This window comes from Esox lucius, chromosome 8, assembly GCF_011004845.1.
Source record: "Esox lucius isolate fEsoLuc1 chromosome 8, fEsoLuc1.pri, whole genome shotgun sequence".
In the NCBI taxonomy this organism is placed as follows: domain Eukaryota; kingdom Metazoa; phylum Chordata; class Actinopteri; order Esociformes; family Esocidae; genus Esox; species Esox lucius.
In genome coordinates, this window is record NC_047576.1 from 7,746,609 (window position 1) to 7,771,570 (window position 24,962).

Sequence of the window (24,962 nt, forward strand, 5' to 3'; positions counted from 1 at the left end):
TTTCCCAGGAACACCTGAAATTGTCCCTCACCTCTGGTGTCTTCAGGAAGCACGATGGGCGGTGCGAGGTCAGGAAGCTCTTCCTCTCCTGCCTGCAGCCCAGTACCCCGGAAACGAGACAGGTCCAGGAAGTCTGGAACCTCTATGGATAGATCTGTGGGTCCACAGCAAGTCAAAGTTAGATGGACCTTGAAAAGCTGTCTTGAGCTGATATGATGGCAAGAGGAAGAGAACTTAAGGAAGAGAACTTAATAAGGTAGGACTTGTAGGAGAGCCAATGAACTCATAAAGCTAGACTGTTTGACAATAGTTATCTATTTGGTTGATAAAAACGAAAATATCTCAGAGGCGAGGGCGTAAATTCCATTGAATGGCATCCGTGACTACAATTCTGTTTCCAGAAAAGTTGGGACACTAAAATGTAAAGAAAAACAGTAGGCTATGATGTGCAAATCATTTAAACCTTGTTCAATGTAAAATAGTACAAATACAAAATATCAAATGTTGAAACTGACAAATGTTGTTTCTTGAAAAATATATGCACACTTTGAATTTGATGCCAGCAACACGTTTCAAAAAAGCTGGGACGAGGCAAAAAAAAACTGAAAAAGTTGTGTAATGCTAAAAGACGGCACTGCATTAAAAACAGACACGATTCTGTAGTGGAAATTACTGCATGGGCCCAAAAACCATTGTGTGTGAACACAGTACATCGGTGCATCCACAAATGCAAGTTAAAACTCTACCATGCAAAGAAGAAATAATATATAAACATCTAAATCATATATAAAAATCTAAAACCACCACTACCTGCTATGGGCCTGAGCTCATTTAAGGACTGAGGCGAAATTTGAAACTGTCCTGTGGTCTGACAAATCATTTAAAATTATTTTTGGGAATCATGGACACTGCGTCCACTGGACTAAGGAGGAGAGGGACCATCAAGCTTGTTATCAGCACACAGTTCAAAAGCCAGCATCCATGATGGTATGGGGGTGCACATGGCATGGGTGACTTGCACATCTGTGAAGGCACCATTAATATTGAACAATATATACAGGTTTTGGAGAAACATATGCTGCCATCCAGACAATGTCTTTTTCAGGGAAGGCCTTATTTCAGCAAGACAATGTCAAACCACATTCTGCATGTATTACAACAGCATGGCTCTGTAGTAAGAGAGTCCGGGTGCTAAACTGGCCTGCCTGCATTTCAGACCCGTCTCCCTCTGAAAACAGTTGCCGCATTATGAAATGAAAAATACGACAAAGTGTTGAAAAATTGAAAATGCCCCAAACTGTTGATCAGCTGAAATCCTATATCATTTTCAAAACTACAGCAGTTGGTCTCCTCAGTTCCAAAACGCTAGTATTCGTAAAGGAAAAGGTGACACAACACAGTGGTAAACATGCCCGTCCCAATTTTCTTGAAACATGTTGCTGGCATCAAATTCAAATCAAACATTTCTCAGTTACAAAGACATTTGATGTCTTTGTACTATTTTCAATTACATATAGGGATAAATTATTTGCACATCATTGCATCCTGTTTCATTTGCATTTTACACAGCGTCCCAACTTTTTTGGAAACAGGGTTGTAGTTAATATTCCTCAATCCTAGTTGGGGGAAAAGTCAGTACAAATTCAGGGCCATGGGAATGGTTCTGGTAGAGGCTAGAAAATAATAATTTGGGCAGTGGCAATGTTCTCATGGCCTGGTCTGATTCCCTTCATAAAATCGGTCTGTTAATTTGGATACAACCAAAATCAAATGTTTGCTGAGTTCACAGTTGACCGACAGTACAGTTTTTCCCCGACTGCTTACAAGCATCGAACAATACAGAAGTTAGAGTAACAAAACTTCACACAGTCAGCAAAACGGAAGTGTTTGTGAACCAAACTGTGAATAATTTCTCATTGCCTTCACACAAAAAGCACTTAATGAACACATTCCCCAAAAACTATTTTCTCATTCAAACTCAACCACCTACAAAACAATATATTCACAGCACATGTTTTCTCAAATGCTTACACACTGTTCTCAAAATGTTTAAAAACACATTTAAAACAGAATGAATTTCTGCAGTAACCAGATTGAAATATAAAGAGAATGTTTGATATTTGTTAACATTTTTAAATGCAGGGGAAGAAATGTGATTGGATAGAGAGCCACCGTGGATGTCCCAGGCCAGAGAGGAGCTAACATCACAATGTGTGCAGCACTGTCCAATGATGGTTTCCTGTTACTCAAACCACTCATTGGCCCCTGCAATACACAGAGACTAGTGATTATACTATACTTGATGATGTTTGTTTGTTTTTGTTGCAGCCCTGGAATTTGGGTACATTTGTTTTTTGTTTGAACTTTTTTTTAAATATATAATAACACGTACCATATGCAAAGATGTAGACAAAATAAAGGATATTCCTTCAAATTCCTGCATTTGTGATTCATTCTTGTTCCATATACTTTAGTAGTCCTTAAAGTGAGGTGTTTTTCTTATTCTATGATAAAATACTTATAATTAAAAAAAAAAAACTACAAAATAAAACTTCGTTATTTAGGTAATGATCACTGTTGTTAGTGTTTTTTAGGTCAGTGTGTTATGAGTGACAGTGTGTGTTTCTGAGTGAGAATTGTTGCCAGTGTTTTGGTGGAACAAGCTTGTTTTGAGACATGTATGAAGCGTTTTGGTGGTTTTTAGGGGTGAGATTAACTACGCATGTTGGTAATGCACACTGTGTGAAGAGTTTTGTTATTGTGGTTTAAGTATTGAGAAAAACTGTAATTACAGTGTGACAGTGACCTCTCCTGGGGGTCCAAAGAATTGACTTTATAATGTCCCCATTTGACAAGAACTATTCTAGAGTGACAATCCAGAAAGCAGGATTAATAGATTCTGCCAAACATTTCCAAATCCAGAATTATAAAAATTATGAAAAGCATAATCAATATTGCAGGTTTTCCTAACCTCATTGGTTATATAGATGTCATAAATTGGACATATCCCATTCAGAGACCATCTGAATCGAGCAAAGGTAACAATGTAAATTGAAAGCCTTCTAACAGCAGAAACATACTTCCGTGGGGTCACAACAAAATGCTTCTAGACTGGCCGTCTAATTCTGATCTTTTCGTCACTTATTGTTCTGTTGACCAACTGGCTCAGTTCTGAAAAAGATCTGATGTAAATGCAAATGCCCTAAAATATCAGAATTAACCTGCCTGTGTGAATGCAACCAATTAAACAATGATTTTTTTTGCCAGCACTGTCATGAAACCCACTCAGAAGTACTCTACATGGAAGCATGTACTCATGTTCACAGGCCTCCGTTGGCCTACTGGAATAGTACCACTTGGCATATTTTTCTACCGTGCTTCCTCTTTGACAGGGCTGCTGTATGGCGTTGTCACAAATGTATGCACTCTCCATCTCTACCATTATTTTTTTATGTCATCAAAATCAGGACATATTTTTATGTTGCGTGCGCACATCGGTTGTAGGATTAATCCGCTCTTCGCCTAATTACTTAAAGAAGAAGCAGGCTTTCTGGAACCGAGGCATCCCGAATGCCCTCATCTGGTTAATGGAAGCCAGAATGCTGAATTTGTTATGGTTGAAAACATCTCCCAAGAATAACACTTGGAAGAACCCTTCAGTTACATTTTTTAATTTCACAATGTTCAACAGACATCACTATGGTAACACTGCTGGGAAATGAATTATCATTCTGAAAATTCTGTTTTTGTCACTTACCTAATTTCTTTGGAACCCAGTCCACCCCGAAAGTGAACTTCTTAATCTGCATCACCAGATACTCTGGGAAGGAAGCAAAACGGGAAGTCCTGGAACAAGAGGGCAACACTTTAGGATCTCCTCTATATGTCTGGGGTAATTGTTGTATGCTTGATAAAATTGTAAAAGGGTTCGTTTTCGCTGTGGGTAATTCAATTTGAACAGGTATATTTAAATTTTGAAGTTAACTCTGAGGTCCAGATACTGGTTTTATCTCAGAGGGCTAGGCATTAACTTGCAATTACAAAAATCTAAGTCAGGAGAGAAAGATAGATACCTCACACAATGTTGAATCTGCAGCAGCATTCAACAGTGTGGGGTATTGATCTTTCCTCCAGTGATCAGACCATGTCCTTCCTTACTTGACTCCAGCTGACTTGGCCTGCAAAGCTGAACTCCAGAAGTCTGGGACATTCTCTGGCTCTGTGAAGGCCTGCAGGCACGCTGTGAATGGGATCCGGGCCCTCACAGGCTCAGGAGGGGCCCTCATGTTCTCCTCTGCTTCTTTCCGCTTGGCCTCATACGCTATCAGCTCCTCTGTCACACACACACAAACAAAACTATTGAATAACTATAATTAGCCGTTCAACGACATTGGAGCGTACACTCCGGCGTTTCTCAATTGTTATTTCGTACCTCATCTTGTTCTGAAAACCAAGTGGGTGAGAAAGGTAAAATGGTTCTCAGAAGGAGGCAAGGAGAGAGAAGATAGAAGGCAAGGAAAACAACTGAGCACAGGCTGGTTTTTTATACTGTGTTGCTTAAAAATCCACTATGTTCCTTTGAATGACAATTTAGAAGAAAACGTTTATGGAAAGTTTAGTCAAACCACATTCCCAAGTTTTTCAAGTAACCAGCTGGTCATGCTAATGTAGCTTCCCTAAAATGATTTTCAGTATAACAAGGAATCAATTTTCAGCTTCTATTTTTATTGTAGTTGTAAGGTAGAAAGATTTAGCGGTATAGATATTATTTGTTGCAGAAGACGACTAGCCTATAGTTCACTATGAAATTAGACTGCGGCTGGGCAGCTGTCATGTCTTCTGAGTAAATCTCATCACTGTTTGACAGGTCTGAAAGATTGTTGTTCTTTGTAAACACAGGTTCTTCCTTCCCTATCGACAACCCAGAGTAATTCCTTCATTTCCTTGAACAAAGGGAGTAATGTGGGGGCAGCTAGATGTCATGGGGGGGTAGGCGGTGGGGGGGGGTCTCACCTCTGTTGGAGGCGGCCTCCATGGGGGCAGGCAGCTGCATGACATAGTCCACCTTGTGGGTGTAGCGCACCCGCTTTGTCTGGCAACACTGCACCCGTTCCTCCACCAGGTGGCGGAACACGTCGCTGGGGTTCTCAGAGCCGGCACTGTTTCTCTGGATAGAACGGCACACATGAAAAGGACATCCTGGATACAATGAGTACATATATCCCCTCAGTCTGTGGTACTGAGATTACTGTCTAAAAACTGGCCAGCTGTAAATCCAAAACGGGCTACTGAAGAACATTCTGACTCTCGGTAACTGACTGAATGCTCGAACAGAGGTAATGTCTACCGAATCAGACATCTTCCAAATTAACACCAGAGGGCCAATTGCCAAAGCCTCTTCTCTTCCCATGTGGATAATTACACAGCGTTAAAGCGAGAAACACGGAAGGACAGGCGGGAAACTCAAACAAAAACACGTATGAAGTTGTTTATTTGCTACATTTATCCTGGTGGGAGTGGGGTCATCTGGGTTGAAACCTGTTTGTTGTATTTATTTAAGGTCTCGTTGGGCAATGGCTCCTGAATTAAACCCATGTGGCTTGTATGGAGTCCCATGGCAGCAGTGGTTCTATTCCAAGAGCCTACAGAAATACTCAGGTTGTGTTAATTTTATTTTCAACACCAACAAAGTATTCCAGCCAGCTGGCTGGTGGGTAGACTTCTGCCTAAACTTGCTGATGGAGGGTTACTGGAAGAGTCTGAATATTTCTGTCCAAGCAACTCGGTTCCTCACACAGACTAAGGACAGCTGAACATGCAGAGAAATTATACACTCAGCTAGCCCCTTTCCCTGGAGGACACGTATGGCTTGGTGTTATTGTTTGTAGTACGTCTAAATCTGACAGGGTTTTTTTGTTGTGTAAAGGGGACAAGTGCAGAGGAACTGCCCGGGTTTTGAGTCTGAGCAGGTTTCCTTGTGGACACCAGGTAGAATAGGAAGCGATATCTGGCCTGTGTAACCGATAGGGGAGGTCTAAATTTAACCCGGTTGAGAAAGTCACTTCAGAGCACGAGTGTGTCGGCCAAGGGGACAGCGTGCTGCGTTTCATCGAAAACAGTCCCGCCTCTGTTTTCCCCCCAAGGCCTCCCAACTGACCGCGTGTGGCAAAGGGTCAGAGGAACAATGACAGGCCAAAAAGCTTTCACGGTAGCCATTTCACGAAAGCGGGGATGTAACCTTTACCACTGGCATCACTGCAGGACAACAGACAAATGCACTGTGTGTAACATCAAGCCGAAAGGCCAGTGTCGATAGACATGCTCACTACATGGGAGATTTCATCATTACCATTTGGTCATTTTCATTGTATGACACAGCATAACACGGTCCGACTTATAGATACTGTATGAAGCCGCTAATACACACCTCCACCAGGTTGATGAGGTGCAGGAAGAACTCGTGTGCGTCTTGCTGTCTGTTGGAGGAGAACTCTGGATGTCCCCTACTGATCAGGGCTTTGAACATCTTGGGGGAAATTCCCTTCGGCTGGTGCTGCAATGAGAGCAGGTTATGACACACTGAGGGTGACCAGTAAACAAACAACACACGAAACTCAACACGTCACTTGTACCACGCACAAAAAAACAGGTCGTTCTCTAATAAATAATCTGATTTGAGCTACTCAACTTAGGATTTGGCTAGTCTCTGAAGAGGGATGTACTGTCTCTGTTTTCCATTCAATAATGAACAGAAAGTCTAGCAAAAACGATTACAATTTGAACACCAGTTTAGAATAATCCTTGAGACACAAGGCACGACATTAGGGGCAAGGAAACTATGAATGATTAAGAACCCAAGACAAGCTATGCTGGCATTTATCCTCAAGATCCTTTACCCACAAAACAAGCAGGCGTCAATGTGGCTAATCTAGACTGACTAGATCAGCAACAATTCCTGTAACACCGCTCATGCATGACCAGTAGGCACTCAGCTGGATGACACCAAGGCAGTAGAAAGGCCAGAACGGCACAACACTTTCTAGATGATAAGAGTAGTATTAGAATAGACAACATTTTATGTCACGGTCGGGGTGGTTATTGTAGGATTCTGGAAAGGGGTGGGGACATCTTGGCCATATTCAACTGTATTTATGCACATCCCTTCATTTTCAAAACTACATGGTAATGACGTAGAAGCAACAATGAATATTGCCAGAGTTCCATCCCCACTCCTCCCTCTCCATCCTCTCAGGCAACAGTGCCCCAGCTGTCGGTGTGCCCAAAACATGCTAAATCTGCATTGTTGCCACAGAGGCCTCTAGCCTTCTCCACGTTGCAAACATGAGGGTGGCCTCAGAGAAGACAAATCCTGCTCTGTAAATTAAGGCATCCCTTTTCCTCTATAGTTCAAAACTGCCAGTAGCCTCAAAGAAAACTCAGAGCTCATTCCATTTTTACAATCGAGAAATGTGTGCAGAATAATGATAGAGCGAAACAAAATGTCCAGGGGAAAGTTGTTTTTCTAAGCACTCATTCAATCTCCTCAGGACAGACTACGTAAACATAGTACTACTGTAGATCTGTCATGATGCGCCAGAGTACGTGACATAACTAGCAGCATCATTTCCTGTGTTTTGGACCAATCACAACTTGGTATTTGTTTAAAAAAAAAAATATATATATAATTTTCAAAAGGGGAGGGACATTTGGCCCCATAGACTTTGAGGCTTTTCAGTTCAGTTTCAGATCCACATCGAAACCAGAACTTAATAGTCCATCTGACAATTATTAATGCTAATACTTATTATTGCTCGTTTTTATAATGAGGGCAGTTGGAAACCAGTAATATTACATACTGGCCTGAATGCAGACTCCTCAATATCTGACACATGAATTCTTAGGAGATGAAAAGCTAGCGACTGAGTATTGATTCACGGGGAATAGAAGAGTATTTGGCAACCGCAAAACATATTTTTTCCAATTCTCAAAGCGTCAGCCTCTCATATGGCATGCTCCCATTAATATTAAGCTGGACATACCCAGTCTAATACCTTGTGTTCTTCTTTCATCACCTGTTCAATGAGCTCTGATTTTATTGGCGGTTTGGAGAACAGGCCTGACAGAAGCCCGTGGCCGAGTTTAGCCCTGGTGGAGAGATGAGGAACAACAACAACAACAACAGATTGGTGATACAGACAAATCAACACTGCCTGTCCTATTACACAACCTCACGTTGAAATAGCTGCACAGAGCAAAATAACTTGGTCAACTCAAACTTACAAATAAAACAAAAGAATCGGAGCAATGGAAGAGTTGAGAAACATATGGCTAATTACAACGTGTGCTTTATGACTAGCCACTTTAACAGCAGCTGGTGAAGAAACAGTCATTGGGCAACAACAGCTGTAAACAGCTAAGGTGGAATTGCATCAGATCGACACGGTGAAGGTCATAAACATCACTTTGCAATCTGTCTGTCTGGGTCACAGCGTCTGTGTATTATTGACCAACAAGTATCACCCACTTTAAGGCCCTTTTGGTTTTCATCAAGCCAGATGAATGGTTTAGTACATTCTCAGACATCAGATATAGCCTCAGCAGTACAAGCAGAGTTGGGTGGGTAAGGTATTTCAGTTATGGAACACAATTATATGAAAAATAAAGTATGGGGTTCTAGTTGAGTGCTATCATGAGGGAGCAGAATGACCCTATACGTATAATTTACATGATACTCATGATGTCATCAAACGCTACATAGCAATGTAAAGGCTCACATCTGTGTGTTGAAGTCTGTGGTGGGGTCAAGCGGTGAGTAGTCAAATATCCTCTGTAGATTTCCAACATACCTGGAGATTCAAAACAGGTCTCATATGGTACATTTGGTGAACATGCCCAGGTAAAAGACAACTCAAAATGTTTAGAGTGAAAATCCGAGACAGGCCTGTTCATTCATCAATGCAGCAAAATCACCCATCACTCAACACCCATCACCCGTTCATTACAACCACTTCTACAGGGTTGAGTTGGCCCTCCGTCACAGGCCTAGTGTTTTGTACGTCTAACCCCCAACCCCACCCCCAGAGACCCCCTCAGACGGTGGTTGCACTCACGCCCTCTGGAACTCTGGGATGCTGAAGAGGACCTGCATTGTGGTGCCCAGGTAGCAGCTGTTGCCCAGGTTCTTGATGCCCGTGAAACCCGATCCGTAAACCGCCTTCAGCTTCATGCCGGCCTCCTGGATGACCTCCCACTCGCTGACCCGCGGCCGTGCGTCATTGGAGTTGTCCGTGTTGTGGTGGCCATTTTCTGTCCCGTTCTGTCACATCAATTCAATAGAGAGGAGGGATTTTCAAAAACAGTCCGACAGGGACATACTGCAGACGAGCCTAAAACAGCGTTCTACGTGAAATGGAAGTCACAGTTGGAAACTGGTCACCGGAAACCACACGCGTGTGTTAGGAAGCAGGAACAACACAGCAGAATGACAGCTGGTGAATTTCTGTACCCGTTGCATCTGCAGCATGTCAATCCCAAAGTGTTGCAGGTGTTCAGATATTTGTGGGTCCAGCACCGCTTCCTCTTCATCGAACGAATAAATATCTGAGAGGCGGGAAAACAAGTTCAGCACACCGACTAGCCAGCTATTTGATGTTGCCATCTTTATTTTTTTTTACTCGGCATGTAATCCCACAACAACACAGGAACTGAAACGACTGTTGATGTTGAGGGGTTGGCAACTTTCTGTACACCAGGGATCCGCATCTCATTTTTGTTTTTTTTATTTCTAATTACAATTATTTCTTTACCTGGAGAGACAAAAGCACTAGTTGTCAATCTGTCACAAGGCAAAGTCTGTAGAATGGCTTAAAAACATGCAAAATATTATTTTTAGATTAGATTCAACATTACTGACACGGAACAGTACGAGTACAGTACAACAAAATGCAGTTAGCATGTAACCAGAAGTGCAAATAGAAGAGGGCAGGAAATTCATTTAGTATTGAATAGAGTGTATGTTACAAGTGTAATTTATAGATGTGCAATGAAGGCAAATACAGTGCAAAATGGCAATTCAAATGAGCAATGAAGGCAAATATGGAAGGGCAAAAAATTCACAAGTATATGTACAGCTCTGGAACCAATGTACCTTTTTCGTTCCTTTCCAAAAAAAAGTTGGAAAGGAAGGTTTTGAGTGAGGAACAGAAGGGTTAAAATTAAGAGACCACTGCAAATTCAATGGTTCTGTACCTGACTCAAAATGTTCCTTTTCAACTTTTTTGGAAAGGAAAGAAAAAGGTCCAGTGGTCTCTTCATTTCTTCCAGAGCTGTATATGCAAGTGGGAATGAATAGTTGTGCGATGAGGAAAATGCAAATACAAATGGCAATTCTGACTGTGCAGTTGCACCACAGCAATGTGTTGAATTGCAGAAAATTAACAATAAAAAAAAATGACATTCTAACAAGAGAACCCAACATTCTAACAAGAGAACCCAACACTGCCTGTGTGGGTATGGATGCTGGACCTCTGACCTCCAAGCTGATGTTAATTCATGATACATTTTCTGGCCCCGATCAAAGTTGCCCATGCCCAAATAACCTTCTGGATCAGTAAACAAGTTAAACATCAGTTTCTATTTACACATGCCCATCTTGTGTTTTCCCAGAATTCCTTAGTGCTTATGAGGGGTTATTACAGATTTTTTGTAACATGATGTAACTGACCTGCTCCATCTGGGGTGATGTTGTCCAGCTTGACTGCCAGGGGGAACTTGGTTTCTTTATAGTGTTCCAGAGCATGGCCGTTTCCTCCAGCACCGTCAAAGAACCACTTGCCACAAAGCACTGATCCATCCGTCAAGTTCAGCCACAGGTTCTCTCTCATCTCACACTTCTGACACTTCCAGCCGCTGAGGGACCACAGGGGGATCGAAATTAGCTAAATACCTTAACGGATATCTGTATTTTCTTAGTTTTCCATCACAAAATATCTTCAACATGTAAAAAAAATAAAAAAGGGAAGGACATTCTCTTTATTGAACACCAGTTAGAGAAAGTGGAAAAGAACCATAACAGTGCTTCATAATGCTAAATAATAGGGTTAACTTCCTGGCTGGGCAAAAGACACAGTAACGCTACAGAGATACTTGACTCCAGATGCTAAATGAAACTACTTGCAGATTTGCTGAGAAATGGGTCATCCAAGTCAACCCAAGTGCTTTGGTGTGTCCCATAATGGTTCGCAAACCTCAAAGAGTGACGCTGTTGATGCAGCTGAACACAAGTATCCCATCTGCAACAGTCATCTATATTTAGCTCAGTAACCTTTAGTCTCATCTACAGGGTCTCCCAGACGCATTCAGAACAATCTAGTTTTGACACCCTTCGTAGTTCAGCATCCACAGCACAGGACATTTACAGAGCAGTTGATGAAATGTCTACCTGTAGTCTTAAGCTCAACAACAGAAGGTTAAGACAGTGTAAAAATGTCATGGGAGGCATTCAAACGTTTTTTTTTTTTTACAAATTCACGGGACCAGCACAGCTGGTGGATTCTACAGGATCAGCATCCGGAAATTTTTGTTGGAGCATGGCTGCAGATTGTTTTCATTAGGTCTGAATAAATACAATATAACAGTAGCAAAAAATACCCGCTAAGAGTTCAACAAATAGCTTGCCGAAATTCACGATGACTGAGTTTATTTTTAAATTCTGTCCCGCCATCGTTCCCGACAGGCCATTTGGAACACAGAGGCCGGCCCCTCGTTGAACGGTTGCTGTGGTCCGTGCGTGCGCCCACATCCCTTCAGATACCTGGGAGGGATCCTCACGCCGTTGTCCAGCTGCCGGAGGCCCCGGGAGTGTTTGGACGTCTGGATCTCCTCCTCCCAGGAGTCATGCTCCTGTTTTTTGTAGGCCGACACGGCATTCAGCACGGCGTCACAGGCTATTGTCACCTGGGGGTCACAGGTCACACGGTAACCTTCGGCACTGGCACAATAAAGTCACAGCCACTGTCCACAGAGCATCGGTCATCATTGCTGCTCTGGGATCAGTTACTGTTCTTAGGTAATAAAGAATGAGAGGAAAAGCTGTGTTACTCTGATAGGCTTTGTGGGTTCAGGCCTAAGACCAGTGACAGAGGTACTGTAACCCACCGGAAGACGGATAAACGGATCCCATTTGATCAGCGATCTTGTCATGTTCCTTAAACTGTCATAATTATATGGTAGGTACCGGACTGTATTACATCTATGATTTTCTATTTCCCTGTCACAGATGATAACGTAATTATAATCATGCAACCTTTGATGATGTTAAAGAATTACTTTTTTAGTTTATACAAGTAATTCTATTTTTTTTTAAATCAATTTTAATCTGATATTGGAATAACTGGTTCCAGATTTGGTTAACATTCTTCAGGTTCTTTCTTGCATGTAATAATTTGATGAATGTAGTATAATTGAAATCCAAAATGTTGTAAAGTAATAGGTGGGAATTAATCCATTCTTAGACTAGTACTGACTACAGGGATAAAACGGTCCTGCATATTCAAGACATATTTAGTGATGAGATTAACAGAACTACTGCTACTTAGTACCACTAAAATCAACACACAAACAAAACGTTTTTTGCTAGCGGAAGCTCCTGTGATTAACAACACAGAACAACACGCACCCAGAAAAAGCACGGGATACCAATGGCAAGGGTAAAATATCAAGCACGGCATTGGAAAACCCGAATGGCAAGACGGGCAGCATCAGAACAATTTCCCCCAGCATGCACAGTGCACCGAGAAGGCATGGACACTCACCAGCGCTGGCAACTCCTCAATATTCGGTAGAGGAATCTCGTAGTGGTCTGGGAATATGACAAGCTTGGCTTCGTCTTCACACTCATATTCGTCTCCGTTAAAATCGCGGTTTAGTTCTAGATCTTCAAGAGAAGAAGCAGAAATTCAGTCACCATGAGACAGTGACTGATGAGTAAATGATTGGCCCGTTCCATTCAGTGGATCTTTTTACACTTAAGATTTAAGTTAGAATCCAGTCACTTCTGGAAATGCACACACTTGGAATATGTTAGATCTGTCATTTCTGAGGTCGTGATTTGTTAGAAGACAATGACAGGTATCCAATAATATTTTTATTTTTTTTGTGTGTGCACAGCCTTTTCCATGGAGAGTGACAATATCTCCCTGGGACATTTGTAGTTGCTGAACTCGTCGGTTCATGTTGGTTATATTAGGTAAGCCTAAGGTTTTGGAAATGTTTCTCATTTAAAAAATTTCAGGGGTACAAGATGCTGCTGCAGAACAGAGGTTAAACGTAATATAGTTTTCCCGTGTCAACAAGACAAGACGTTTTTTGAGGTCATGTGAATCTTACGATTTAATTAGATGTTGAAAATCCGAGGCAAATGATTGAGTTGGTAAGAGCATGTGTGTGGGAGTCCTTGTTCAACAATTTCAAATTATTTCACAGAAGAATTCACAGAAAACCCGGCAGTGCATAGGTGAGACAAATCAGAACATGTTTGTTCTGTCGTCAGGACATCCGAGATAGCGCTCGTAGAACCCTGTGTGTAGAACGTACTGAGTCCTTTATTGTTCCTGGAATGTCGTCAAACTTAATGCAGTCAAAATAATTGATGATGAATCAGCGAGTCCTGAATTAAAATAAACTGCCGCCCTTTCCTTGGACTCCGGTCCTCTCTCGCTCAATGTTTTTAATTTAGACAAACCCTCTTTACATGTCAGGGCAGGGTGGGCAGCTGGCCGATTGATTAGATCATCAGACTGGTACGAAAACGCCAACACAACATTACGTTTCAGCGTAGAGTTCCACGGCTCGTCCAACACAAGAAGGGATTTGAGAGAAAAGGGGAGAAATGTGTTTACGTCAGTCTGGAGGGACCGCTGTGTTCAGGCCTGCAGAGTGACAGATCACAACCAAGGGTGACAACAGCAAACACTGTCTTCCGCGTATGAAATCCGCACGGAGGGAGGGCGCTAAAACACTGGTTACCTAGCATAAGTGGACAGTGGAAGGTAGGAGAATGGGTCAGGGGTCGTGGGAGGTTGCCAGGAGAGATAACTAACAAGCGTTCATTTTTTTTGCTTTTTAACGCCAGCTATGGCCCACGGCAACCTGGCCGTGCCTGGCATGGGTCACCGAGACCAATGGCAGAAGTGTCAGCTGGGAGGTGGGGGGGGGAGGTTGACAGGGCACAGCAGCTGAGGAGGGCCGAGCGTCAGGCAGGGGCGGGCCGCTGTAAACCATCCCCCCTACATGAGAGGACGAGGCCAGGCAGAGCATGTGGCACTTTGAATTTAGAACGGTTACTAACTGCAAATACAAATAAATGAGCTAAATTTAGAGTTGAGCAAAAGGAAAAGGCCAGGTCTTTAGGGTTGGGATATGGGAATATGTCGCTTTAGGCAAAGTTGGTCCGGTTCAGGACCACTTCCAAACAACCAATTAAACACAATAACAGTGACACTATCAAACACGATCAAAAATTCCCAGAATAATCGTTAACTCACAGGGCATAGAAATGACTTGAATACTTTTAGCATATCAAAGCTTTCTTACAGAGAAAGTGATTATTTAGGTTAATGATAATATATTTACCAAATGTTGTTAACGCTTTAAGATTTGAGAGTTTTCCATTTCAAACTTGTTTTGTGTACACTGACACTTGACACCCACTACAGTGTAATTACAAAGGTGGACATTTTTATAAAGGGGGAAACAATGTACTGTAAATACGCCATGAGACAGAACTAAGAACACTACAGTCCAATGCCGTGGTTACCCAGAAACACTTTTCCATTTCTTCTTCGGGGGATGGCCCCTCCTGCAGCACCCGGGGATTTCTGTGGAAAACACAATCAACAGGAAGAAAATGTTACTAGCGGCACAAAATAAGTCAATCCATCAAAGCCAACTGGACAGATTAATGGATGAAAGTGCATATTCAGATGTGTGGCAACAGTAGAAAGAAACAGAACAACATTAATATCTGAATTAATATATAACCATGTCCTTAATAAAAACCAGAGTAGTCAGTATATTGTCGATATGTTAAATCCATAACTGGGCTATCAGCCCATTCCCCGAGAAATGACTGAACCCCTTAAGCACCAATCGGGTTTAGGTGGACGACCTATTATTCAATTGGGTAAGGAGGCATCAACATCAAACAGACAGGAAAAATGCTGACACACTGAAACCAACTGGATCATGGGAAACCAGCAGACAGAGAAGAGGCAGGAATGCAGCCAGCTGTTTTTGGACAGATCCAGGGATGGAAATAGAAGCACTTACGGTGGGCGGGGCATATCTAGGGTCAATTTGAAGCAAAAGGAAACAATGGCACCTACGTTTTTTTTTCTGTTGACAAATCAGAGTGCAATCTCTTTACTCTGATCAATTCTAAACATCTAGATTGTTCTGTGGCTGTGAGATTAAGGGAATATCTACATCGCTTCAATGAGTGCAGTGCAGGTTTGACTTCTCCCACTTCCAGTGTCCAATCCTAACATATTATTAGTACAGGCCTATGTCTGGGTGCCAGATAACAGCCAGATTCCCTGATAGCCTTCCGTAAGAGGATGTTTAAATTGTTCAGGGTTTCAGAGAGAGCAACCGTCTTACTGAAACTAAATGGGGGGGGGGGGGGGTGTCACATTAGGCAAAGACTGACCAGAAGGACCTGAACCAGGGGACGGGGGTTAATATTCATACCTCCCTAATGTGTCATTTGTTGTTTAATAACCAATATCTACTATCAAAACTCCGTCAGCCATATTCCAGGTTTGAAAGTAAGTGTTTTTGATGACATGGAGCTAATATCCCCACATACAGGCCATCCCCACATACAGGCCATCCCCACATACAGGCCATCCCCACATACAGGCCATCCCCACATACAGGCCATATCCACATACATGATACGATACACCATTCCAGGCAGAACACTTTGGCTCCACGGTGATACCTTTACAAGCAAGTGCCAAAAATCCCAGAATGCATCTTTAAGTTGGATGTAGCACATCAATTTGTGATTTTAAAAGCATCAGGCCTTCATTTTTTCTACCCGCCCAATCGTTGCAACATCCAATTAGCAATCACAGCCTTGCTTTATCGCAACAACTCCCCATCAGATTAGGCAGGTGGAACAGCGGCACTTCCACTGCACATCAGGCCAAGCCATTCAGTCCCTCATCACACTGCCCGTTCAACAAAGAAATCAATTTGCACCAGTCTCTGCTGAACCCCATGGCACAGTTGGTACACTGCTACCAGGATTTGAACACTGGTCCACAATGACAGAGATGTATAACAAGGCCCTGTAGTGACTACCGCGCCACTACAGGGCCCATAATGCAACATGTTTCTGCACGGACATTAGAGGTTGAAATCATAGTGTATTTTATTCTGTACCATTCTAATCATGCAATAATTAGCCTGACATCTTTGCAGTCCAGTCCTAGTACAAACAACTCCTGCCTCGTATCCTGTTCATTTTAGCGAGAAGAAATCATTAACTTCTGTCTTAAAGCCCAACTGGGCAGATAAACAAGAGAGAGCGCTGTTAAATTTTTATTTTAGTTATTTGGCAGACGGGCTTATCCAGAGTGACATACAGTTACACTATAACGCAGCTAGGTAGAACCACCACACAACACAGTAGTAGTAATTACAAGATAATTAAACAAGTTGCTATCAGCTAAGTCAGTTCTGGACAAAAGATAATTTATTGAAAAATGGCAAGTAGCATAAAGACACATGAATATCACTGTTAGAAGAACGAGGGGCAGGGGAAAGATGAAAGAAAAAGATTATGTCCTCTTAAAACTCAGAAAGATCTGCAAAAGTCCTGTTTCTCTGTCAAACCCCAACGGACATCATCATTGAGGGCTCCCACAATTTTAAAGTAGTCAATTGGGTCGGACATCCAGTGCTTAAGTCACATGACTCCAAACGTGTAATCCAATAGGGTAATCAGGAGGGACCAACCAATCAATGAAGATGGAAGTTCATTGCTTCAAACGTCATAATGAGAGACGGACACAGAAATGTCATGTCCATGTCCAGCCGGTCAATGATGGTTTCATATACAAAAACACCTGCAAGTATACATTTCACTGGACTGTTAACCCATCTGGTGTCCAGTGCATGGGATAGATAAACGTTAATTTGAACATCTGTCATTGACTGAACTGAAGACTGCACAAAGACGTGGTTGTTACCAGGGAACTCACAAAATAATAATAAAGTGGCAATATGACAATGAGTGATCAGTGTCTCGTGATTCTGTATTTTAATTTGATATTCACCAGAAACACATTTACATAACATCATTAATATTAAACAACGAAAACGTTCTCAAGCATTGCAGAACGGAATATGTTAACTAGGGCCGAGGTGATTCCTTGTTCTACATGTTTGTCCTACCTTTTTAATATAGAAACATGTCATGTTTAAACTGGTTGATTTTGTGGTGTCAATGGAGATTATGAATATAGGTGAAATGTCCCTTTAAGATCCACTAAAGTTTATCCAATAATTTCCTTCAAAGTTTTGTACCAAAGCCCTAACACACAAACTTGTTTCATAATTTCATAAAAAGTTTACCAATTACAATGCAAAACTGATACAATATTATAAAATGAACAAACAAGAAAAAATATTAAAACAAGCAAAGAAACGTGGCAAACAATATTAACAAAGTAATCCTAACAAAAGGAACAATTTGCCAACTGTGTATGGTACGGACATTAGGTGTCAACCAGTACAGGAGCAAAGGTTATGGCCTCACCTCTTTGACGTGCCTTTTAAGGTGCATATACACACTCTGTCCGGTTTTGCGATAATGTCTTTCCACGTGTTCTCTGCCGAAGCCCAGGAATGTGTTCATACACACATACAAGCCTCCCTCAGACTCCTGTGGACGAGAACAGTACTAGAACAAAATGTGGAAAAATAAACACACCCACAAAACAATTGCTTAAACACTTATTGTATTATTTTGAAATGTATATTTTAAGTGCAAGCATGTGCAAGTTGGTATATGGTTAATACACCACCGCTAAGGACTGTTCCACAATGCTGAGTGCCTGGATACAGTGCTTAGATGTGGTATATAGGAAATATACCACAAACCCCTGAGGTGCCTGCAATTATAAACTGGTAACCAACAATTTATAACAGTTTAACGTTCTATTTTTGTCATGTTTAATGTGGTACACAGTCTCCTGCAAATAAGCATTTAGGGTTTAAACCAAGGAGTTTATAATATGGACATTGTAATCCTGCCAGTTTGCTGACATTTCCATTCCTGGTGCTATCAATATGTTATATCCTTGAAGTGTACAGAGACTTTAGGGGTTCACAAAGGACTGTCTAGCCAGTCACAGTTTCCAGGATATTGGGATTTGTCAGCCAGGTAACCTGAATACGTTTCAGGTTAGGAACAGTGGAACTCCAGTTGGAATACAAATTGTATAAATGCGATTGCCTACCATCAGCAAACAAGCAACAGCCACTGACTATCAAGTTCTCACGTGCTCAAGAAACTGGCGGGACCTTTTCAACTGACACTCAAACAAGTTCGAGGCACAGGCCTACAGCCTAATTCTTACACAAAATTCATGTAATGTAGCATGTTATGTTTTAGCAACAATATATAATGGCATGTATTTTTAATGGTACCTTTATCTGCTATCTGGAGTACAGGCCCACAAAACTCTAATGTCACTCAGTGTGACACACGAGCTTCAGCGCGCGGATATAAATAACCACGCTGCAGTCTTCAGCCTGACATGATAAACTCCAGGCAGCTGAGTCACATTTAAATTGGTTCCGGTTAAGCAATTATTGATAATAAAATTATTATTTTTACGTAGGAATAGCAACAGCCAAACACATGGTAGACTCAAGACCGAACATAACGTTCGTAATAACGCGCCTGCGTTAGCCTCGAGGTATTAGGGTAACGTTGAAAGTGACTCGAATATTGAAATGAAAAGCTTGACAACAATTTAAAAAAACAATTCGTAATTCCACTAATACAAAAGCGTTTGATAGGTCCAATAAAAAATATTTATTGGTTGTGTGTGGCTGACGAATCCTGCTGTTAATATTACACATAGCACCCTGAAACCACACAGCTTCAGTGTGTAAGAAATGTTCAGTGTAGCTTACCATATTGCGGAAATAAAATAATCGTAAATACAATAACACAGCCCACACGTGTAATATATAAAGCAACGCTGACACAAAACACTCAGCAGGCTTACTATGACATGCTAGAGCCTTAGTGCCTTTTCACAAAGGCAATCCCATTTCACGGATGTAAACAACATTTAATTATTTAATATTGTCAGACTCGCGCTCAAGTTCAAGACAATTGTTCATGGAATCATTAGATCCTCGTGCCACTAAACCGCGTAGCTATATTCACGTGTGTTCGTGCAGCTTACGGGAATCAGGATGAGTAAGGACAGACAAACAACCCACCACATTGGGACACACTTACGGGAGAATCGTAGGAAAAGGCACATTCGCTCTTGAAAACCCTGTCTCCTGTTCTGGGAACTCTGATGGTGGGCATATATGGGACCAACAGCTCTCCTAGATCTGCAGCCATCTTCGCATTCCTGCTTCTCGCACCACAATGCTACGGGAGTCACTGGAGCAGGCTGTCAGAGAGATGATGCTATTTTTAAATCATTCCGTCTCGACATTCCTCCAGCGACGGGGGATATGACGATAAAACATCAACGCGAGGAACTCATAAACAAACACATAGAAGGCACTGACGTCTGCTAGGACAATTCTTACAAAAATTACACATATATTTATATATATTTATGTATATTTCCAATTGCCTCTCTTGTGCAAGAATTGTATTCCTGTGTTTAACATGACGCGCGTTCACTGAACGGTTTGACTCAAGGGGTCCCACCCTCTTAATTGATAAAAAAAAACACCCACATAAATGGTAACACCCCCTCCATTGTTTTCTCTGAAGATCGCAAATTAGACCACAAATTACTCCTCAGCTGCTGGTAAAGAGATTACATAAAATAAGTACAGCCACCTCTTCTGTTGCCTTCATGAACTAAAACTTGTCTTGTTTATTTTGTTAATCATTGTATTGTCTTCTTTCCAGCACTCACTTTTGCCAATTACGTATGTAGGTTTACCTATTACCCTATAATTTAAATGTTTCCCCCTCAAAGATTTTTCAATTGAACTGTTCACATTAAAAGTGGAAAAGGTTCTGACATGTTTGTCTCATTCTTTTACATTACAAGAACCCGGTATTTTAACCAGGGGTGTGTAGACTTTTTATATCCACTGAATATATATTATTTTCAATCAATCAATCAAAACCAATCAATCAATCAATCAAAATGTATTTATAAAGCGCTTTTTACAACAGCAGTTGTCACAAAGTGCTTTACAGAGACACCCGGCCTTAAACCCCAAGGAGCAAACAACAGTAGTGTTGAATTTCAGTGGCTAGGAAAAACTCCCTAAGAAGGTCGAATTTTAGGAAGAAACCTAGAGAGGACCCAGGCTCAGAGGGGTGACCAGTCCTCTTCTGGCTGTGCCGGGTGAGATATTAAGAGTCCAATTGGAATAATAAATAAATTTCTCTTGGCTAAATCCAGAGTATATTGGATTTTAGACTAGGTCAGAAGTATGACCAGGTGGACAAGGACAGGAACAGCAACGGTCCCCCCAAACCAGGTAATCCGCAGGTGTGGACCAGGACCTCATCTCCTTCTAAAATTTAAAATTGGAGGAAACTGAGAAAAGTTAGTTTGAGATGTGAGGTATAATCAAAGTAGTTTTTATTAATAACTTGGAAAAAAGGTCATTTTATTAAGATTGCAAAGGCAAACATCACATTTAGCTTTACAGGAACCAGTGGACATTTGCAGTCTCAGTGAGGAAAACGAAGCTGACTATACTAGAGAGAAACTCATATTCGATAATCTGGCAGGATGGCTAACAGCTTTTGAAGTGGTCAGATTTCTTCTTCCCCACTGGCATATCTGTCCACATTACTTCAACCAGTGTACTTTGGGCCTCAACTACAAATCACGTAGCATTATGAATAACAACTCAATACAATGTGTAAATCCGTCCCAATGTACAATTTACCCAAGATACATTGCCCTATTGATCCTAAATGATCGCCACACTTCCACCCTAACACACCTGACTGCAATAATCAATGGAGGATCTTCAGGTTAGAATGCAATTTGTTCAATCCCCAGTGTTTGGTAGGGATTATCAGAAAGTGTAACACCACTTTGACCCAGGACTGGAATTACACATCCCTTTAACTGAACTAGGGCTATGGTACTATCAAGTGCACCATGGATGGGACATGATTCATGCGTTAGGTCTGACCTGGTTGAAACTTGGTAGCTTGTCTACATTGGTTTTTGAGACTTCCTCTTGGGTGTAAACCAGGTGCTGGTATCAAAACAAATGTGACACCCTGTAGATTAAAGACCCAGTGCAGTATTATCTTTTTTTTGTCATTGTATTTGTCTAATAATTAACTTTGTGTGAAAATAACTGCTAAATGTTTTTTTCTTTATTTTCTTGAGCCTCGTTTGATTGTTGATATGTAAATTCTAGTTGCAAGGAATATTGTGTGTGAAGGAAACCAACTAATTCCAAAGGGCTCACATCATTTTCCTTGCTACTGTACAGCTCCAGAAAAAATTAAGAGACCACTGCACATTTTTCCTCACTCAAAACCTTACTTTTTAACTTTTTTGGAAAGGAAAGAAAAAGGTGCAGTGGTCTCTTAATTTATTTTGGAGCTGTATAATTTGTACAGTACAGAATATATTTTGGAGAGTCCTCATAAACCCCAGATACCAACGTGTGTGTTAGGGCCTGGTAATATTGCTTAAATATTGTATTTAGTACTTTTTATTTACAGTGTATACATACAGAATATGCTAAAATTATAGGATTATGTATGTTTGTAACATGTAGCGTATTTCTCTTGTATTTACATCATTGTTACTGCTCCTGCGGGTGGGGTTGTGGGACAGTTGCGCTCCTGTGTTTGAAGACATTCTGAATACAGCCCTGGCTGTAATGGTAGGTTATAGCCCACCCGGTTGCCCAGATAAATAGTCATTATAAAAATCTGATCAGATTTATCAGAAATATAAGCAAACAGCTCTTACACAAAAATAGCATAATCATCATTGGCAAAAACAATGTTTTATGTAGACCACATCGTTTAGCAACATTGTCAAGCAATGAGTAGAAATCCGTTTTTCCAGTCAAATGTGATTAACCTTGTTGACAACATTAACAAGCAGCACAGATTACTGAAGTGGGAAGGGTGAAGCTCCCTCACTCCTTTTACTTGGCCCTGTCTCAGGCTAGAAGTGGACATTTAACGCAAATTTTATAAATACATTATTTTCTAAATATAAACAAGTTTTAGTCTCAACACAAATTATATGATCATTTAGGTTACCTTTATTTAATATTTTATCTGATAGGTGTCTAAGATTTGCAAAAAATGTAAAGGTAGCAATAAGTGTTTTTCAAATAGGGATGTTTAAATGAAGCTTCACGGTTTTCTTGTCAGTGTAGTTTCCTCAAAGTGATGCCCTCTGGTGGACATTTGTGAGTGATTATTTTGACAAGGACACTACTAAGGATTAACAGGAGAAAAAGAATCATACAATAGATTCAGGAACAGGGTAATTACAGTCACCAACTAGTGCTAAATGGGAGCAATACCTAAAAAAATACTGACTATCACACACCACTGTGGTGTGAGTGGGCCATTCACTGAGTAAGGTTCCGAAAGTTCAGCCAAACTAGCATCCCTGTTAATGGTCTTTGCAATTAATTGTGATTATTTATATAAATACTGTAGAGGTCAAGAGAAAACACAGCATTTCAGAGTATAGACATACACTTTATTTTTGTCATGAAGAAAATAATTTACAAACAGTGATCTATCAACACAGGGTGGTGACAGTTCAGACTGGGTACACTGAGGTGCTTAATTGTCAGGTGTTGATTTGACACTGTGGTCGATCAGATTCTTGTCCAGCGTCTCAATCTGAAACCAGGGCCCATCCCCATTCATTCTCATGTGCTTCCGCACCTCTTGCTGTTTCAATCTGCAGATACAAAAAATGGGATTAGACGGTAAATACTGTGTATGACTACAGATTACTGATTTGTATTGTCAGTTTTGTCTGCTTAATTGCGTCCACCCACACTAGTAGGCAAACTTGTCGTAAAATTGTGGAGTTGAATTTAGTTGGATACAGCACTGTGACTCTCACCTCATCTCTGCCTTTTCAGTCTCGATATGGATCAGGGCCATCATTTTTTCATAGTCTTTCGCCGGGGAGTCAAAGAAGTTTCGAGTGATCCATCTGGTGATAGGATGCTGCAAGCAGGGACAGCAAAATCAGCTTAGCTAGTCTCTGTCCTGGCAACCCAACGGAAGGACACGCTTCTTTCTAAAGTCAGCTTAACAGAGTTCCTTCCAGTCTTCCAAAAATAAAAAACATCTGAAAATTCTAATTTACCTTTTCGGAGGGGTAAATAACCATCACCCAGACACTCTTTGGATTGTAATGAGAGATAAAAGCTGTTACATAAACAGGTCATAATACCTTGTAATACTCCCAATGCTCAGGTTCATAGCCTTCAGGAATTTCAGCCAGCTCAGCTTCACCTTAAAACAATAATAATAATAACAAAATAAAAATTATATTCAGTTTAATTTATGATTTCTTATTTCAAAACCACCCAAAAAGTGCAAGTGTCATTTTTCCGCTGGTACCACAAAACATGTTATATAGAAATGTCTGGACATTTGTACACATACCAACAAACACATTCACGGCTGTCACAATGACCGCAACAGGGATTCCGGTAAGGAGGATGTAGAATCTCTAGGAAGAAAATTGAGGTGTTAAGTTGAACTACAGTCGTCAATGTTATGGACAGTGTTCAATAATTTGACTTACCAATAATTTCAGAAACCTCGTATCATAGTAGCCAGTGGGCTTAATGACAAACATCTGCTTCCCGTGGCTTTCCCAGCGGACTGCCACTGCAAAGCAAAGTTTTCCAGGATGTTAAGCATGGCAACACATTGTTCTAGTGATCATATTATGCCTGTTGTATTACCGTATTTTTGCACCTCGGGTATTTTTGAAAATAGCTGCCAACCATTTACAGAAGAATTGTTCGGTGTAGAGTTATGTACAGAAATATGACTAGAATCAAAGTCCCCATTCTAGAAGGATTTGTTTGTTAAGTAAATTCTACGTTATTCTTATCAGATATACGAAATCAAAATACATGTGTTGTATGTGTATTCAATTGTCAGCTATAGTACTATACCCTAGACTAGGTAGGTCAACACACAAAGTTCAAAACATCTATCAATTAAATTACATTTGTATTGTCATTTTCAGTGCCGCATTATTTAGCAGGACAAACTTGACAGAACGATGGCCAACCTTCTCATTGTTAGTTAGCTAGACAAGTCATTAGTGATCATTAGTAAATACCTACAAATACGCTATCTGTGTAGCAGGAAGCTGAATTAGCTTGCTAGCCACACACAGAGAACTAGCCACAAGGTCACTACATGAAATGTCCACCACGAAGAAAGGCGTGAGGGATTTGGGAGGCGTTCGTTTGTCATTTACCTTTATCAGTGCGTATTGCAGTTCTACTGAGCAAGTTCGGCGCAAAATTTCCTGATTTGAGAGGATTTAGCCTGGCTGCAAAAGCAGCAGCAGACCGAAGAACACTCATGCCCACCATCGCTACTCAGGGCAGGCAAGATTTCTTACGGCTCTGTGATTGGTCCGTAAGGATTATGTGAAGCCATATTGGCCATTCTAGGTAAGGGAAAATAATATGAGAATAAA

The 24,962-nt window shown here is 41.1% G+C and overlaps 2 protein-coding genes across 3 annotated transcripts in view; both read right to left on the reverse strand.

Moving 5' to 3' along the window:
- Window positions 1-19,868, reverse strand: part of usp13 (ubiquitin specific peptidase 13) — a 35,114-nt gene extending 15,246 nt beyond the window's left edge. The window contains exons 1-15 of one of the 2 annotated variants that reach the window (XM_010871303.4): window positions 19,544-19,868; window positions 17,825-17,950; window positions 14,816-14,876; window positions 12,813-12,934; window positions 11,813-11,955; window positions 10,724-10,908; window positions 9,506-9,600; window positions 9,111-9,316; window positions 8,775-8,846; window positions 8,052-8,145; window positions 6,428-6,553; window positions 5,014-5,167; window positions 4,159-4,333; window positions 3,758-3,846; window positions 32-154 (exon numbers count right to left, since the gene is read on the reverse strand). In XM_010871303.4, coding sequence (XP_010869605.1) covers window positions 32-154; window positions 3,758-3,846; window positions 4,159-4,333; window positions 5,014-5,167; window positions 6,428-6,553; window positions 8,052-8,145; window positions 8,775-8,846; window positions 9,111-9,316; window positions 9,506-9,600; window positions 10,724-10,908; window positions 11,813-11,955; window positions 12,813-12,934; window positions 14,816-14,876; window positions 17,825-17,950; window positions 19,544-19,654 — 1,882 coding nt within the window. In that variant the 5' untranslated portion in view covers window positions 19,655-19,868. Of the gene's footprint in view, window positions 1-31; window positions 155-3,757; window positions 3,847-4,158; window positions 4,334-5,013; window positions 5,168-6,427; window positions 6,554-8,039; window positions 8,146-8,774; window positions 8,847-9,110; window positions 9,317-9,505; window positions 9,601-10,723; window positions 10,909-11,812; window positions 11,956-12,812; window positions 12,935-14,815; window positions 14,877-17,824; window positions 17,951-19,543 lie in introns of both variants that reach the window. The other variant, XM_010871302.4, reaches the window with a different exon arrangement.
- A 3,089-nt stretch (window positions 19,869-22,957) lies between these two features.
- On the reverse strand, window positions 22,958-24,883 carry ndufb5 (NADH:ubiquinone oxidoreductase subunit B5). The gene is made up of 6 exons (XM_010871304.3): window positions 24,738-24,883; window positions 24,048-24,133; window positions 23,906-23,972; window positions 23,691-23,752; window positions 23,355-23,461; window positions 22,958-23,186 (listed from the first exon to the last, which is right to left on the reverse strand). The coding sequence occupies exons 1-6, from the start codon at window positions 24,853-24,855 to the stop codon at window positions 23,066-23,068; spliced, it is 561 nt and encodes a 186-aa protein (XP_010869606.2). The 5' UTR covers window positions 24,856-24,883; the 3' UTR covers window positions 22,958-23,065.
- Window positions 24,884-24,962: the final 79 nt, after the last annotated feature.